The sequence below is a fragment of the Mirounga leonina genome, unplaced genomic scaffold, assembly GCF_011800145.1.
Source record: "Mirounga leonina isolate KUSES-001 unplaced genomic scaffold, KU_Mleo_1.0 Mir_488, whole genome shotgun sequence".
Lineage (NCBI taxonomy): Eukaryota > Metazoa > Chordata > Mammalia > Carnivora > Phocidae > Mirounga > Mirounga leonina.
In genome coordinates this window covers 9,576,046-9,595,086 of record NW_023270777.1, presented here as the reverse complement: position 1 = coordinate 9,595,086, position 19,041 = coordinate 9,576,046, and the positions used below count along the sequence as shown (strand labels likewise).

The 19,041-nt window shown below is 40.1% G+C and overlaps 1 protein-coding gene across 10 annotated transcripts in view; it reads right to left on the bottom strand.

Annotated features, from left to right (window-relative positions):
• The window catches only part of NCOR1 (nuclear receptor corepressor 1), a 159,583-nt gene that overhangs the window by 31,492 nt on the left and 109,050 nt on the right, over positions 1 to 19,041 (bottom strand). For 9 of the 10 annotated variants that reach the window (XM_034989667.1, XM_034989666.1, XM_034989664.1 and 6 more), the window contains 8 exons: positions 17,025 to 17,220; positions 11,301 to 11,474; positions 10,394 to 10,554; positions 5,439 to 5,559; positions 5,240 to 5,341; positions 4,802 to 4,902; positions 2,433 to 2,601; positions 101 to 241 (listed from right to left, as the gene is read on the bottom strand). In XM_034989667.1, coding sequence (XP_034845558.1) covers positions 101 to 241; positions 2,433 to 2,601; positions 4,802 to 4,902; positions 5,240 to 5,341; positions 5,439 to 5,559; positions 10,394 to 10,554; positions 11,301 to 11,474; positions 17,025 to 17,220 — 1,165 coding nt within the window. The remainder of the gene's footprint in view (positions 1 to 100; positions 242 to 2,432; positions 2,602 to 4,801; positions 4,903 to 5,239; positions 5,342 to 5,438; positions 5,560 to 10,393; positions 10,555 to 11,300; positions 11,475 to 17,024; positions 17,221 to 19,041) is intronic. The other variant, XM_034989671.1, reaches the window with a different exon arrangement.

Below are 19,041 nucleotides of genomic sequence, written 5' to 3'. Positions count from 1 at the left end.
TCACGTAGAAATGACAGAGACTGAATACAACCTAACCCAACTATGGAAATTTGCTGTACAAAATTAAATGTATCTAAATAAAGTTCTGGAAACATTTTACCCTCCAACGGTGCTGAAACAGGAGACTCCCTCATTGACAACCCTTGCTTTATATTTCCTTCCACTGATTCATAGCTTCTTTTTAAACTGATTTCATGAGCTGTTCTTGGACTCCTCGTCCCTTCTCGGGCATTTTTAATATCTGCAGAACACAAAAACAAGAATTGCTCAGACAGCGCCCAAAGCCTACTCTACAGTCAATCAGTTATCTTAAGTTTCATAGTCTATCTTACAAAAAATAATAATGTAAGAGCCAGTCAACCTATAACATACTACTGTGTAATTGATACTTATGAAATTTTTTTCATTAATTCAAATTATTTGAGTGCCAGGCATAAAGGAGTTAGGCTTGCAGATAAGGTTAACAAATTAAGTGCCTTCCTTCATGAAACTTACCCAATCGTGGCGGATACCGACAAAGTACTAGGGAACTGCTGCAGAGTATAGTCAGTACTACGGAAAGAGAGGTACGATGTACTTCGAGAACGCCAGATGGAGAACCTAACACTTTTTTTTTTTTATAAAGATTTTATTTATTTATTTGAGAGAGAGAGAATGAGAGAGAGAGAACACATGAGAGGGGATAGGGTCAGAGGACAAAGCAGACTCCCTGCCGAGCAGGGAGCCCGATGCGGGACTCAATCCAGGGACTCCAGGATCATGACCTGAGCCGAAGGCAGTCGCCCAACCAACTGAGCCACCCAGGCGCCCGAGAACCTAACACTTTTATTAAAAGAAGTAATGTAGACTGAGAACTGAAGGACAAGGCGGAGATGTTTCAGCCACAGGTAAGGGAGGAGGAGGTGGGACAGGCACACCGACGCCAAGGCGAGACAGAGTGTGGGACAAAGAACCTGAGCTCAGTGCATGGCCAGTGTGCTGAGCGCAGCTGGAGGCTGAGTGCACAGGAAGGCAGTGCGAGGGAGCCAAGGGAAATGTGGGAAGGGAACAGCGGGACAGGAGCAGATCGTGGAGGGCAGAGCAAGCCAAGGTAAGGGGCTTACACTGATCTTAAAGCAATGAAGAGTCAAGCAGGAAGTGATGTGTTACACTTCTGAATACGGGTTATGACTAAGGTGGGGAGATCAGGGGCAGCTGCCCGGTTATCCGGATGAAAGACGATGGTGGCAGTGGGGAATACAGAGAAATGGATGGATTCCAGAGAATTCAGAAAAGAGAACAGAAACAACTCAGTGACTGGATGTGGAAAGAGAACAAGTGTTAAGGATGACATCTACATTTCTGGCTTAGGCATTGTACGTTAATTTCTTCCTCCAGAAGCAAAATGTAAATCAGCATATGCCAGAAATGTTAAAACAAAAAGGAGGAAGGAAATAAGAAAGTTACCATATGTTCTGATCAGACACTGTGTGCTCACATACCTTACATCTTTGTATTCAAAGAGAAAGATGAAACATGACTAATGACTACTTAAATCACAAAACAGTTGCAAACAGGAACTCAAATCCAGTCCCTCACTTGGCTTTTTTTTTTCTTTACCATAACTGAGTCATTCTTGTAACATTAATGAGAAAATATAACCTAAGAATACAACTAAAGAAAATGCTTACACACATAGACATTAAAATAATTTAAATTAAGAATTTAAATTCAATACTCTTTCCAGGATTATCAGATTATTATCTACTCCCTAATTCACCTGGGGTGCCTGGGTGGCTCAGTCAGTTAAGCGTCTGCCTTTGGCTCAGGTCATGATCCCAGGGTCCTGGGATCCAGCCCCACATTGGGCTCCCTGCTCAGCAGGGAGTCTGCTTCTCCCTCTGCCTCTGCCCCTCCCCAACTCGTGGTCACTCTCTTGTTTGCTCTCTCTCTCTCAAATAAAATCTTAAAAATAAAATAAAATAAAACAAAATAAAATAAAAGTGATTCTACTAAAGTTAAAGATTATTATTTTTTTTTTTAAGATTTATTTATTTATTTGAGAGAGAGAGAGTATGAGAGGGGGAGAGTCAGAGGGAGAAGCAGACCCCCCGCTGAGCAGGGAGCCCGATGCGGGACTCGATCCCAGGACTCCAGGATCATGACCTGAGCTGAAGGCAGTCGCTTAACCAACTGAGCCACCCAGGCGCCCTAAAGATTATTTTCTTAGGCTAAATCGACTTGCCATAGTTGAGGTTAGCTACCACTTACAGAACTACATACTCTGGGCTCTGCACTGTTTATCATTTTTCATTGACCATCTCAGTTAAATTTTCACAAAACCTCCATGAGAAGGGAGAACGAACTCCCCCAAATACGTATGTGGGGAGCCAGAGCCCACGTTTCTAGTCCCCATCACAGTACTGGCTTCAGAGAACAGACATCATACTTACTATCATAGGATAAGATGTGTCCACTTTTGCCTTCATAAATAACATGACCTTTGGATGCGGCTTCCTCTCTGCCTTTCTCAGGACTGCTCTCCTCAATGGGCATTCTAGAAATGGATCCCTTCACCAACGCCTCAGTTGGTATGCCAGCCTGTGACAGGGCTGGGGTACCCTGCCATCAAATCAAACACAAACACTCAGGTTTAGAGGAGACACGAGATACTCAGAAAACTTAACCCACCACACGGAGAGTCAGATCCATCCATATCTTCAAAGAAGAAAGGACAAAGACATGAGAGGAAACCAGACATTAAGTTTTTATAAGCATAAAGAAATACTGTACCTTAATCCTTGAACCCTGCCCCACAAAACTTAAAATCTAGACAGGTGTAGGAGTCAAATCAACTTTCTTCCCCACCCTGAAGTCAAACATCTTAACTCTCAGGGAAAAAAAAAAAATCTGGTCTAGTCTTAAATGCCAAAAATCATGCTAAGTGTAATATGTTTTTTCAAAATGTCTAATAAAAATAAGACGATAAACTAAGTTTTAAATTTAGAACACTGCAACCTTCTCTCACATTGTGATAAGAGGAAAAAAGAACTTGCAGTTCCCAAACTGTCTGCTGTATTCGACCTCTGGTCACCAGTGGGGGAAGGGGAGACAGGACCGAGAAAACTCAGATGTCTCCATCCTGTGCTATGGATTCAGTTTAGGTCACATCCTCTGAATCTTCATCATCATTAATTAGTCCTCTTCTGGGTTACCTATGGGCACGGTTCTTTTTGACCTTTCCTTTAAGCAGTAAACCCTTCCTTCCAGAGGAATCATTCATGGAACCTACTGGGTCGAACACTTTGTAAGAGTGAGCTGCTTGGGTTGAAATGGGCATGGCAGGCCCAGATTTAGCCCACTCACACATTTGGCGCCCCCAAAACTCTCGTGAGGACAATCTGAAACCACACACTTAGAGCAGGAAGAATGACAAAAACAAAACGTTTATTCAAATGGGCTCGGCAGTAAACATCTGGGAATCCTTAACACCCACTTTGGAAGTACTCACTTCACATAGACAGACTGGTTTGAAAATAAACAGAAAAAGCGTAGCCTCACTTCATCCAGTTCATTCTGTCTTCCTACCCACAATCTGGTTAGTAGAGTGAAAATGAACAAGAAAAGATAATATGCATAAGGCATTTATTTCTCTTTTGCCTCTACTATTAAAGTGTCTGCTTATTTTGAAAACTAGTTTCAGGATGTATACTTTGGTCAAATGTAGATGGAGAGATGTGAAGAGTTCATATGTAACCTTCTAGGTCTCTAAGCCATATACTCCTTATACCAGGTCTTGTGAAAATGGAGACCCTGATTCATAGGTCTGAAGTGGGAACTAAAATTTCTGCATGAATCTAACAAGCTCCCAAGCGATGCCAATGCTCTGGGACACAGAATACACTTGATCAGCGAGGTCCCAGGGCAGGGTTCTCAAATGGGCACGCAGCAGAATCACTGGAGGGCGGGAAAACACAGATGGCTGGGCCCCGCCCCCACAGAGGAGACTTCAGGAAATTCTGGGGTGGGGCCTGACCAGTTACATGCCCAATGCTGCTGGCCTGGGAGCCACACTTTAGCCATTGGCCTAGGGGACAAGGACAAAAGACAAGGAAGAAGAAGAAAACAGGAAACTTGTGACCGGTTCAATGTGCAAAAGCACAGGATTCTGTTTACAATGATTTCCCAAAAGAGAATTTTCCTTTCCCAGATCGACAATAATAAAGAGGCTACAGGCTGTTACACTTCCAAATGAAATTAACATCTGAGGAAAAGAAAGACCTTGTCTTAATCAAAACTGGCAATATACTGAGCCTGAAATTGGAAGAAGATACTTGACTTCTGGCACTTCTATCAACGTCGCCTGTATCTCCCAGTTTAGCACGAGACCCTAGCCAGGTGCCTTACATGCCAGGACTGCAGACCTTCTTTTTCACAAGGGGCAAAAGTGAGCAAATAATTTATATTGATTTTCTTCTCCGTTTCTATTTGAGCTGAACACATGGTAAAAGCTTTGCCAGGAAGACATTAGGAGCTGCATCAATCAGAACTTGTTTCTTCCGCCAATTTGCAAATCATTAACCTTTTCAAATGACCCACAGACTAGATAATATAGCTGGTGGTCAAAATGATCACATTAATGTCTTTCTGCAGACAGTTTACGGATCTGGGTTTATTACCATTGAGACCCAGTCCCATAATCCAGAACAATGAGCAACTTAACCCCAGAACTACACTGCTGGAACAGCTAGAGCTCTTGAGACTTGACTTCCAGTTTTCTCATTAGCTACTGTCCAGTGTATCAGGAATGATCACAACTAACCTGAGTGATCGAGCCCCGCAGGGACGGGATGCCTTCCACGGAAATTTTGCTGGCTGGCGTTCCCCGAGTTATACTTCCTTCTTGAATGGCTCCTGTGGTACCTGAATGAAACCAAAATGATTAGCATATTACACCTTCTACCACTGCAAACACACAAAACTCAGCCCCCACTTAGAAGAGGGGTAAGAGAAGGAAACAGCAGTACAAAAAGAATAGTGGTGTTTTACTGAAATCTACTTTTAAAATAATATTGCAATTATTAAAAAGGATTGCTGAAATATGGAATTTCAAAGTTTTTAATTATTTTTATTCAGAAGGAAAAATTTAGAATGTAAAGGCTCTAACTTAAAAACCCAACATTAAAACGTATTAGTGACTTACTTTAATACATTTATTGGGAACAAAAGTTTAATATTTCTGCCAAACAGCGTATTTTACCTCTGACCACTCCTTCGTGCTGTGCCCTGACCAATAAACCTTCAGGCTGTGAGTTTTGGCTTCGGGGAGAAAATTCTTCCTGCTTGATGTAGGGCACAGTAGCTATGGACCAAAGCGAGAGAAATAAAGAGAGATCAAGGCTGAATTACTGCCCGTGATGCTGCAAGCGCAGGAATGTTTTGAGTATTTACTCACTGACCTGATTTGGCAGATTCCTGTTGCCGCGGCAGTCCGAGAGAGATAGAGCCGACTGAGGGCTTAGCTGCTTCTTGAGTGTAGGAAGTCTGATTATGAGAAGTCAAATAAGTGCCCGGTGTTCCCTAAAAATAATTTTAAAGGACTAAAATAACATTGTCTTCTCACAAGGTCAACAATAAATTTAATGTTCATGTTTCTGTTTATAAGAATTTACATCCCCACTGCCCAAAATTAAGAACAAGTACTTGCAAAGCAAGAAAATCTTTATATAGATTGCTTATATTAAAAATATTTAAAAAAAATTTTTTTAAAGATTTTATTTATTTATTTGACAGAGAGACACAGCGAGAGAGGGAACACAAGCAGGGGGAGCAGCAGAGGGAGAGGGAGAAGCAGGCTCCCCGCTAAGCAGGGAGCCAGATGTGGGGCTGGATCCCAGGACCCTGGGATCATGACCTGAGCCGAAGGCAGATGCTGAACATTACTGAGCCACCCAGGCGCCCCACATTAAAAATATTTTTAAAGGGAGCAAGATATGTCTTCTGAAATCACCATAAATTTCATATAACTATTATTTATTGTTAACAAATTACATAAATAAAGCACTTAACAGTACACTCAAAATGTAAGCTACTATTATTAACAATATTTATTCCTCTTAAAATTGTTACAGGATAGGGACATCAGTGAAAACAGCAGAGTAAGGACTTCTGAAAACGCTCTTCCATAAAGGCAACCAGAAAACCAGCAAAAATTGTAAGAATCAACCTTTCAATTTGGAAATTAACCAAAGGCTTGTGGAAATCTGGATGCATTTATTCAAGAAGACTGGCAATATCTAGGTAAGAAGAGTGAGCTTTGTGGCATTTGAACTTGCTCTATTTCCTCTCCCATATGCTCCCCACCAAGCTCACTGGTAGCCTTGAAAATCAACAAAGGAAAGTATGAAAACGATGTTTCCCCAAAGAATATCAACAAAAAGAAAAGAAAAAAAAAAGAAAAGAAAAGAACTGTGAAGAAATTCTGAAGTTGAAAAGTACAAAAATTAGAGGAAAACAAAAAAACAAACTCTCAGCAAAAAAGAATATAAGGAAGTCTCTTCAATCTTTAGAAAAGACACCTATGAAAAGTCTATAGTTGGGGCGCCTGGGTGTCTCAGTAGTTAAGCGTCTGCCTTCAGCTCAGGTCATGATCCCAGGGTCCTGGGATCGAGCCCCACATCGGGCTGCTTGCTCAGCAGGGAGCCTGCTTCTCCCTCTCCCAATGCCCCTGCTTGTGTTCACTCTCTGGCTGTCTCTCTCTCTGTCAAATAAATAAAAATAAAATCTTAAAAAAAAGTTTATAGTTAACATACCTACCAGTTAAATACTGAATGCCTCCCTCCTAAAATGGGCAACAAGGAAAGCATATCCTCTTCACCACTTCTTTTTTTTTTTTTTTTAAAGATTTTATTTATTTATTCATTAGAGACAGAGAGAGGCAGAAGGAGAAGCAGGCTCCCAAGGAGCAGGGAGCCCGATGCGGGACTCGATCCCAGGACCCTGAGATCATGACCTGAGCCGAAGGCAGACGCTTAACCATCTGAGCCACCCAGGCGCCCACACCACTTCTTTTAAAATCTGTACTATGGGGCCCCTGAGTGACTCAGTCGATTAAACATCTGACTCTTGATTTCAGCTCAGGTCATGATCTCAGGGTTGTGGGATCAAGCCCCACACTGGGCTGACTGAGCCCCATATCAGGCTCCTAGCTCCTCCGTCAGCAGGGAGCCTACTTAAGATTTGCTCTCCCTCTCCCCACTTCCTCCCTGCTCTCTCTCAAATAAATAAATAAATAAATCTTTAAAAAAAAAATTGTACTAAAAGTTCTACCCTAGTCAGTTCAATAAAACAAGAAAAAGAAAAGGCACTAGGGGGGCGCCTGGGTGGCTCAGTTGTTAAGCGTCTGCCTTCGGCTCAGGTCATGATCCCAGGGTCCTGGGATAGAGCCCCGCATCAGGCTCCCTGCTCTGCGGGAAGCCTGCTTCTCCCTCTCCCCCTCCCCCTGCTTGTGTTCCCTCTCTCGCCGTGTCTCTGTCAAATAAATAAAATCTTAAAAAAAAAAAAAAAGAAAAGAAAAAGAAAAAGAAAAGGCACTAGGACTGGAAAGGAAGAAGTAAAACTATCTTGATTTGCATATGACACGCTCACATAGAAAATCCTAAGAAATTCACTCTCCCTCCAAAAAAAAAAAACAAAAAAAAAACAACCAACAAAACAAATAAGAAGCAAATAAGTAATGTTGCAGGAGATAAAGATTTAAAAAATCAACTTTTTCTATATACCTGTAGAACTGGAAAATGAAATTTTAAAAAATATTTATAAAAACATAAAATACATTACAAATCATCAAATTAACTGAAAATAAATCTAACAAAACCTCTACAGTGAAAACTTTGAAATACTGTTGAGAAATTAAAGACATAAATTAATGGAAATATAAACATGTTCATGGATTAGAAGACTCAACATTCCTTTTTTTTTTTTTTAAGATTTTATTTATTTAAGGGGCGCCTGGGTGGCTCAGATGGTTAAGTATCTGCCTTCGGCTCAGGTCATGATCCCAGAGTCCTGGGATCGAGTCCCACATCGGGCTCCCTGCTCCTTGGGAGCCTGCTTCTCTCTCTCTCTCTCTCTCTGTCTCTCATGAATAAATAAATAAAATCTTTAAAAAAAAAAAAGATTTTATTTATTTATTTGACAGAGAGAGAAAGACAGAGAGCACAGCAGGGGGAGTGGGGGAGGGAGAAGCAGGCTCCCCAATGAGCAGGGAGCCCAATGCGGGACTCGAACACAGGACTCCAGGACCACGACCTAAGCCGAAGGTACATGCTTAACCACTGAGCCACCCAGGCACCCGAAGATTCAACATTCTTAAGATCTTCATTTCTAACCCAAAATAATCTATAAATTTAATGCAATCCTTTACCATAATCCCAGGAGAATTTTCGTTAGAAACTGACATTTATAATTTATATGGAAATGCCAAAGTCATAGAAGAGCCAAAGCAATCCTGAAAAATAAAAGCCCTTAAAGGACCCCTACCCACATGATTTCAAGACTTACCATAAAGCTACAATAATCACAACTGTGATGCTGATAAAAGTGTGGGCAAGTAGATCAACTGAACAGAACAGAAAGTCCAGAAATAGACCAAACATAGAGCCAAATCATTTCTGACAAAGGCACTAAAGAGATCATATTGGAGAAAGAAAAGACTTTTTAACCGGTGTTCCTGGAACTGCAAATCCAAAAGGATAACTGAATGCTGATCCTGATCTCACGTTGCACATAAAAATTAATTTCACGTGGATCACAAACCTAAATGTAAAAGCCCAAACTATAAAGCTTTCAGAAGAAAACGCAAGAATATTTCCACAAGCATGAAACAAAGATTTCTTAGAGAAAAAGAATTAACCATAGGAGAAAAAAAAATTTGTATAAGGACTTCATCAAAATTTAAAATTTCTGCTCATCAAAACACAGCAGTAACAAAACACACAAGCCATAAAAAAAAGAAAATATTTTAATATATAACAGAGACCTTTCATCCATAATAAAGAACTTCTACAATCTACTAACCAAAAAAACCCCAATAAAAACAGCTAATAAGACAGTCACTTCGCAATCAGACGTATAAATGACCAATAAGCATACAAAAAAGTGCTCAGCATCATCTGCTGCCAGGGAAATGCAAACTAAATGCCACAATGAAATATGACTAAAATAAAAAAGATGGCCAAAAGCAAATGAAGCAAAATGAAGGCTTACACATTGCGGGTAGCAGTAGACCCACTCTGGGATATTATAAAGTAAAACACACATATATCTAGCAATTCCTCCCTCAGGGGATTGATTACACAAGAGAAATGAAAACAAATGTCTATAAAGAGCCAGTACAAGAATGTACATATCAGCTTTATTCACCACAGCCAAAAACTAGAAATAGCTCAGGATGAATCCCTAAAACCATTATGTTAAGTTAAAGAAAGCGGACACAGAAGGGTACACACTGTATGAGTTCATTTATATGAAGTTCTAGAAAAGGCAAAACTAATCTGTGCTAATAGGAAGCAAACCAGTGGTTGCTTCAGGCACAAGGGGCTAAGAAAACCTTCGGAGGTGATGAAATGGTTCTATAACCTGACAGGAGAGTGGCTGCTGCTGATCGTGCACATTGGTCAAAACTTTTCAACCATTAAGATAAGGCCATATTAAAAAATATATATACGTATATATATATGTATGTATACAATAATGCACCAGGGGCGGGGGGGGGAAGATATAGTGGCCAAAGTCAGAATGGGATGTGAGGGCGATCTGGCTGCGACATCTGTCACCCCATTGATCGCCAGGGTTGATTCGGCTGATCTGGCTGGCGAGGCGGGTGTCCCCTTCCTCCCTCACCGCTCCATGTGCGTCCCTCCCGAAGCTGCGCGCTCGGTCGAAGAGGACGACCTTCCCCGATAGAGGAGGACCGTTCTTCGGTCAAGGGTATACGAGTAGCTGCGCTCCCCTGCTAGAACCTCCAAACAAGCTCTCTCAAAGTCAGAATGAACTGGGGCTTATCAGTCATGTACAATGTAATACTTAGAGCCTTCACAATAGTCCACACATATTTTGGTACTTGAAAAGATTCCTCTTCCATCTTCGCTACACTAAACCTCAGGGCACAAAAGTGCCTTTCCTAAGTCAAACCAGACGGTGTGCCGCGGCCACTCACTTTGGGCACCCAACTCACACAAACTTCCTGTGTGTGGCACAGAGTACGATGACTGCCATATTTTCTGGTCACCGTCTCTTCACATACAGACAAACTTGTATTTATTAAGACTCTGACAAATTAGGGACAGAAAGGGGAGAACTTTTACCAAAGCAATACTCAACAGAAATTTCCTGGGCAGGGAAGGCATTTTACCTGTGAGATGGAGCCTCCCAGGATAAAAGATGGTTTTTCTGAAGCCACTGTGGTTTTGGATGATGGGATGAGAGGAGGAGGTGGCCTGGTGGGTCGAGTTGTCGGAAGCCGAACCGCTTCAGGGAGATTAGTTATCACTTGATGCGGAGCAGGCTGCAGGACTTTGAAGGGGAGGAAAAAAATGATTTAAAATCGGCAATTTCATAGTTTGCAACACTCTACCTATCTCAGTCATTCCCGAATTTTCATATCACACACTGAATTTTAAGTGCAAGATGAGGCTGAGGAGGAACATTTCTATTTTGAATTTCTCTTTCACTTGAATTAAATCCATATACATATTCAGGTCACACGTGGTATTTATGAGGCTGAAATATTCAACTCCCTGTGAAAGCAGAGCTTTTAAGATGATGTTCATTTCAAACTATCTCTGCTTAGCATAGGCAAATGACAACCTTTCCCAATCTTTTCTCTCTCTCCATCACTCTTTGGACCTGCTTCTTAAGACGCAGCTGATACTCCAACTCTGGAGAACGCACAGACATGGCCAACCACCAGCTGGACACCCTCTCTACATTTTGCCTACTTGGAGAAATATTTACTGCTCCTGGCTCTCACAGACCTGAATTTCTTGCGGTCGGGGAGGGGACCTAAAGATTTTTTCAAAGTACATGTACTCTTAAAAGCCAGTCAGTGTCACAGTATACACGTGTGAACACGAATTTCCCAGTGGCCCAGTGAAGCTCAACTGAATACAACAGACGATAGATGCACAGAAACAAGAAAATAATTCTGAAACAGGAAGGACACGTCTGGGAAAGGCAGTTTGTTCACGAGCTCAGACCACCCGAGTCTAGCATCTGTTGGGAGATGGCCAGCAGCCACTGCGCAGAGGAACAATATTTACCTGGCGGGACACTATTGCGGGCTGCACTCATATCAGGCTGTGGAGCGGCTTTACTGACTTCTCTCGGAGAGAGCCTACACGGTGAGGCTGACCTTGCTGCAGTACTGTGCATCTGTGCTTCCTGTTCTAGAGCACGTCTGACCTCAGCATAAGGCATATAGGCGACTGATTTTCCTATGAAAGTTAAAGTTATCAAGATAAGGGAAGAACCCCAAATTAAAATAGTAAGTGTGAAAGGACCAAGCCCACACCATCCAGGGGCAGATCCGACTATATACACTAATATTAAAATCTAAGATTCTGGGGGGGTGGGGAGTCCACTCACAGAGATGTTTAAAAACCCTATACATCTAAATCTTCTGTGTATGCACCATCACTATGACCTAATAAAACCCTCAAAAATTCAATTATGATGTTTCCCTTTAAAGGAAAAGAACATCTTTCTTCTTCTTAGGAAAACCAAGTGTTTTCACATGCAGTAAAGATCACAACAGGCAAACATCAGATTATCCAGCCATGTGGTAAATTCAAGCCTTGCTTGAGTTAGTCATATCTCTGAGAATTTCCGCCCTTTATATTTAGCCTGCTGAAACACACCACTTAATATTCAGAGAAATAAACATAATTAAGAAACGGAAGAGGTCTTTCTTAGAAGACACAGATCAAACTAATCCAAAAAAACCTACACACACTTATAAAACTATGAATTTTACTACCAGAATGCTATAAAAATTACTCCAGGGGCTTTTGGGTGGCCAGTCATTAAGCGTCTGCCTTCAGCTCAGGTCATGATCCTGGGGTCCTGGGATCGAGCCCCACATCAGGCTCCCTGCTCAGCGGGAAGCCTGCTTCTCCCTCTCCCACTCCCCCTGCTTGTGTTCCCTGTCTCGCTGTGTATCTGTCAAATAAATAAATAAAATCTTGAAACAAGAAATTACTCCATATAATTTACCTCCACATAAAGTATAAAAAAACTTAAGTATTTAAAGGGCATATCAGATATGCAGTCACATTAAGACTTAAAAATACAGGGGCCTGGGTGGCTCAGTTGGTTAAGCGACTGCCTTTGGCTCAGGTCATGATCCTGGAGTCCCGGGATCGAGTCCCGCATCAGGCTCCCTGCTCAGCAGGGAGTCTACTTCTCCCTCTGACCCTCCCCCTCCTCATGCTCTCTCTATCTCATTCTCTCTCTCAAATAAATAAATAAAATCTTAAAAAAAAAACAAGAATACATATAATTATATATATTATATAATTTTTTTCCTTTTTAAAATAAAATTGACATTGTAATTTTGGAAAATCAGAAAAGCACAAAGAGGAGAAGGAAAATCATATGTAACCCAAACCACTTAAATGTGGGTTATTTTAATGTCTGCCAGAGCAAATTCCCATTCATTTTCTTATTCTTTTGCTTACCTAGTCTTATCCATTTATTCTTCCAGATAAATCAAAATTTAAAATCATTCTCCAAACAAGATGTCACTGGAATTTTCATTAGACTTGCATTAAATTTATGAATACAAGACACCTGATGCTCTATAATAATGAGCTTTCTAACCGAGTAATCTAGACTTTTTTGTATAGGTCTTATTTATAAATTCCTTGTTAAAAATTATTTGTAGGTATTTTACATTTTGTTGCTAGGAAAGCCATCTTTTTCATATGCATGAGTTTACTTGTATAAATGATTACTGCAGATCTATAGGAAAGAAAGATGGGGATTTCTGGAGACCCTTTTTTTTTCTGAGAAACTTAATGAACTTTCCTTTTTGTTCTAATCACTTTTCAGTTGGTTCTTGTAGGCTTTCTAGGTGGATAATCTTCTCCTGTGAACAATGATTTACCTTCTCCCTTCAAAGAGCTACTTTCTATTTCTGTTTCGTTTTTTCTTTACTGCACTACAGTAAGTAATAGCTGGCACCTGATAGTTTCTATCCCAAGAGAAGGTCTCTAGCATCTCACTATTAAGTGGAAGGTTTGTAATTGGGTAAAGACTCATTAGCACAAGGCATAAATAGTTCTCTAGCTTACTCAGGTATTTTTAAAAACCAGAAACAATTCTAGTAATACCAGCTAATATGATGTACTCTGTGCGGAGCACTGTGAATTACATGAATTATCTCACTGAGCCCTCATGCCCCACGGGATGATTAACACCATTTCACAGATGAGGAAACTGAACCTCAAAAGAATCACACCGTATTGCCCAGCCAAGGTCACCCTACCAGCAGTGTAAGCCTGACTCTGAGCTCGAAACCATGTGGCAATAATGTCTCCCTAAAGCACTGGGCATTGAATTTCAGATGCCTGTGGGGTATCCATCAAGATGATGGTACTCTTCCCTTCTTAGACACATTGATATAACGAATTAGATTAAATGTCCCAATGCTGTGCAGATTTATAAAATAAACCAAAAGAAAATCATGTCTTCCTTTCTAGAGAATTTAACATGGTAAAGTTATTATTATAAATTCTGTGTGACTGTTTTACCATTTCCAGTAAGTTTCTAATAATGTGGAAACTATCTTGTCAAGGTAGTGTTAAAGTGGAAATTTAGATGGTTCTAAATACAGGTATTTAAATCTTCATGTACTCAGAGCTGAAAAAATAAATAAACAACAAAATAAACAGACTAGATTCAGTTGCAGAGAAGGATTAACTCTTAATTGGACTGAACTGATTCTGTTAAACCTGCATTTCAAGTTCAATTCTAACTCTCCACATGTGTATGTTTGAGTTTCCTCACTCCAGAAAAAAAGGCTTCATGCTGAAGTAGGGGTTACCTTGTGTAAATGCTCCTGGAAAGTGAAAACAACTGTTCTCTCAGGTTTTTCCCAAGTGTTTCTACAGATGTAAAGGCTTACACCACTTAAAAAGGGTACACCTACAATAATTATTTCTGCCACTCACTAACATTACGATGAATACAATCAAACACATGCTGCCTGTTACTTTCTAAATGAGACCATGAAGGGAAAAGTCAAAACCATGGTCCTAATTCAAGTAAACTGTACCAGTTTGGTGACGGTTCATAGGTAAATCCACATTCTCACTATATTTAACATTCTATAAACTCTTCTATGGCGATGCATTGAAAACATTTGTATCAAACATTCTGCATACAAGCAATTTAAATGCAAGTATATGATTATACAAGGGAGATGTGTAAGTATAAGGGAACTTATCCTTTATACTGAACTATGGATAGCTATAAATTCAGGAGAGTCTTCAGGCACTTCCTTAAATAACTACACATTATAGATGAGCTAAAATAAAACATAACCTTGAGATAAAATGTAATCAACCACCCCAGTTTCTGGAGTCACCTTGAACCAAACTGATGTATTAATAAACACCTCAGTATCACATTAATAAAAAATATAATTACAGTATGGTTTTAAGACCACCGCATTATGATTAAAATTAGGATACCACTTTCATCTAAACTACATGGATTAATGTGACTGACCACAGAGAAATGTAGTTCATTGTTTAGAGGCTCAGAATTTGGGCTCTAGTCTGATTCAGTCTCTCCAGCTTCCAAAGTAATTTAGATCAAGATCGTAAAGTAGATCAAGAAAAGATATTGAGGTCCTTGGGGCACCTAGGTGGCTCAGTCGTTAAGCGTCTGCCTTCGGCTCAGGTCATGATCCCAGGGTCCTGGGATTGAGCCCCGCATCAGGCTCCCTGCTCGGCGGGAAGCCTGCTTCTCCCTCTCCCAATCCCCCTGCTTGTGTTCCTGCTCTCACTAACTCTCTCTGTCAAATAAGTGAATAAAATCTTAAAGAAAAAAGAAAAGATTTTTTCTAGGTTTTAATTCTTCTCCCAACATTTATTCTAAATCATTTATGTAAGGAATACATCAAAAGACTTTTAAATTACTCTAAAATTTATCATTCTCATCATGATAGATTTTCTCATAGCTGGACTGCTCAAAAGACAAGTGCTTCTGCTAAGTCCATTTATACTCCATTTAATTCATTCCTTCAACATGTAATTACTGAGTACAAGCTGCGTCAATTACTGAGTTAGCAACTGAGGATTCTAAATACTAAATACTAAAAGCTCCCAAATCATCAACGTTTTTACCTTCATTCAAGAAATATTCATTGGGACGCCTGGGTGGCTCAGTCGGTTGAGCATCTGCCTTTGGCTCAGGTCATGATCCCGAGTTCCTGGGATCAAGTCCCACATTGGGCTCCCTGCTTGGGGAGGTCTGCTTCTCCCTCTCCCTTTTCCTCTGCCTGCCACACCCCCTGCTTGTGCACGCTCTCTCCCTCTCTCTGACAAATAAATAAATAAAATCTTTAAAAAAAAAAAAGAAAGAAATATTCATTTAGCACCTACTATACCCCCAGCCTTGCTGGGTATTAACTACTCTGGTTCATGTTTTTACTAGGGTAAGATTTATACTTAAAACACCAGCAATTTTATGTTTAAAACTCTAACATAGTTCAGTGTGCCATATAATAACTCATTACTGGTATAACTGGGTGTAACTGGGGGGGGTGGTCAAGATTCGTTAAGTACCACAGTTCCTATTTTATATTAAATAGTCCTTGAAATGCATGACATTCTACAGTTAGCTGTTCTTACTTATCTATGTAAAGTACTGCAAAGTCTTTTGAATCATTACCAAAAAATCTAAACCACAGTAACGAAGACCTTAACAGTCTTATATTCTAAGCATATCATAGCATAAGTCAACCATCAACCAGAACACATGTGCCATTTCCTAATCATGCCAGAAGAATTTATTACAATTTAGAAATCGTGCCCGCCCCCCCGCTTTTAAAAGAAACTGAGTGTATCATACACAACTAAAAAGAACATGCATAGGGGTGCCTGGCTGGCTCAGTAGGTGGAGTGGGGGAGTCTTGATCTCAGGGTTGTGGGGTCAAGCCCCATGTTGGGTGTAGAGATTACTTAAAAATAAAAAAAATCTTAAAAAAAAAAAAGCACATACAACTCGAATTTGTCACTTGAAATAACAATGGTAACAGCCCCTTTGTGGTATCTATTATACTATGTACATATTGGTACACTAATTATTATTATAAATTGTATCTGTATTACATATAATATTATGTAAAGAATAACGCTGAGCCACGTGTTACAAGATGATACTGAATGCTGATTCTTTCTTATGGGTTGTGATCTCAGTAAGAAAGAAATACAGACAGACAGATGGATGGATGGATCGATCTATAACTTGCAATTTACAGATGACAGAACTAAAGTCAGAAAAGTTACGGGACTTGTCCCTGGCCACACAAGTGGTGAAGGCTGGGGTGAGGGCTGCGTCAGGCTACGACTGACGCTATACGCCAAGTTGTCTCCCATCATATTAGAGAATGAGTATTACCCTGTTGTCACATGAGATTTGCTTGGAGGACAGGATAACAATTCTCACTCCGAAAAGTCAGATGAATGGAGCAGAAAGCATGGCTTTTACAGTCCTCCAGCAGAGAGATAAATATCAGAAAACTCGTATTAACAAAAACCATTACACATGCTACTGCCGCCTGTGAGTAGTCAATACTAGTAACATTCCTCAAAAGTTTAACTGAGGTCAGTTTAAAGGAATTTTGTGTTGCAGACAAGAGGGACAAGAGCAATTAATCACTTGACATGCAAATAAACTGCAAAGCACAAAGGACACTACTTTGGAGAATAGTTCTGTTTCCCGTCAGAGAAGTTCTCTGCGGGGACAGCTCTACCTACCTTCCCACTCTCTGTCTGGACTCTTGGTGGTGCCACAGGGGCTTGCAGAACTTCTGCATTCCAGATCTATCTGTTCTTGCCTCTGCCGCTGTTCTTCCAGGAGTGCGGACTCATGCATTGCTTTAATGTGTCGCTGGTAGAGGGCATACCCGCTCACTGGGGTTCCAATTGGTATATTACATGGGGTACAGGAAACCTACAGGAAGACAAAAATCTAGATACGCCAATGACCAACATAACAACGACCCTTTGTTACAAATAATGCTTATTTCTGTAACGTACTGGTTGATGTGATTTTGCCACTTTTTGATCAAAGTACTCTTCAAGTTTTAATAAAAGGCTTAAAGTGCTGAACATTTACTTTCAGAACTGAACACGATATAAATCACAGAAGAGAGATCAAAATCAGAAACTAAAACACTGCTGTCTGCTTTTAACTTCCAGATGGTCAAACCCCTGGTGGCTCAGCCCTGGCTCCTAGCCCTCCTCTCGAGGTTCTCTCTAGATAATCACACCCACTTCTGTGCATTTAAATGTCATCTATATGTTAATGGTTCTTCAATTTCTATTTCTAAGACGTTTGCTCCAAGTCCCATACTCACAGAATGGCTGCTTAACAACTCCACTTGGGTATCTCAAAGCACCTCAAAACTTGGATTTAACAGGAACTCTTCATTTCCTACATTCAGTGCTTCTCCTTCAGTGACCTCCCTTTTAGGAAACGGAACCTTAACAGCTTAAGCCAGAAACCTGGCAGACATCCTTGACTGATCCGCCTTACCTCCCACAACCAACTCACACAACAGGATGGGTGTTAAATGTTCCGTCTTCAGACAGGCCATCCCTAACCGTCCCTTCCCATTTTCCTCCTTACAGCAGCCCTGTTTCTTTCTTTCAGGGTACACAGCGCTTACAATAGCACAATTCACAATAATATGGCTGGTTTTTCTGTTTATTTTCTGTCTCTCTCACTCAGGAAGGAAAGAACCCAACCTATTTGGTTCAATACTAAATAAACAGCCCCTAACACAGTCCATTACTTCATGAATACAAAAAATTTTGGGAAAGAGTAGAGATCTGAGTTTTTCAGAACCTATTATCTAAATAAAGACTTCCATAGTTCTTTTCTGCTACTGTAAGTAGAATTTTTCACTGAGCCCAAAACATACACATAATTTTCTTGCCCTCGTGCTTTGGCTTTTATGTAAACATGGCACTTCCTCCTGTTGCCATAAAGCCAAATGAACTGTTTTGGTCCAAAAAATATTATTTCCTATGTGGAGTCTTCCTTAGTTGTCTTATTAAGAAGGAAGCTCTCCTTCCTCTGAAATGACCATACTACATTTTTTAACTTAACAGAGCATCACATTTTTATAATTCATTTTAAGTTTTTTTCTGTCTTCTTATCAAGAGCAATCTCTATGTTTCTTGAAGTCAGAGATTATGATATATAAATATTCCATACAGCATTAACAATGTTGTCTTGAACTGGGCACTCAATAGAAGTCCATCTGAGTAAATCAATGAACGAACAAATGTTTAATGATTTTTTGTGTGTGAGTCCATCATAAGCACACACTTAACTTTTATCAATTATCATGTGAGAAAGAACAAATTTTTATCCCCTGAAGTAAAGCAACAGCTAAAACATTACTAAGTAAAGGAGCGATAACCTAGTTTGGAATTCAGTGTCAAAAGAGAGTCAAACTTGCAGAGATTACTGAAGTAAAATGTAAATAAAACTAGATTTGGAATTGTATCCTGAAGTTAGCCATAATCTCTAGAATTCATTCTAGATATTTAAAACCTAGTTATATATTTATTCTACTACTGTCTTCCAGGAAAACAAAACAAAAACAAAGCTTACGAATATTTATGGCTAGAGGATTACACTCCTTTGGTGTTTTTTCTTTCCGAAATGGAAATCACCATTTCAACCAACCATCACAATGAATCCATTTGAAAAAGCAAATAGAGCGACAGAATGGCTAAACAAAATGTGGTATATACATACAAT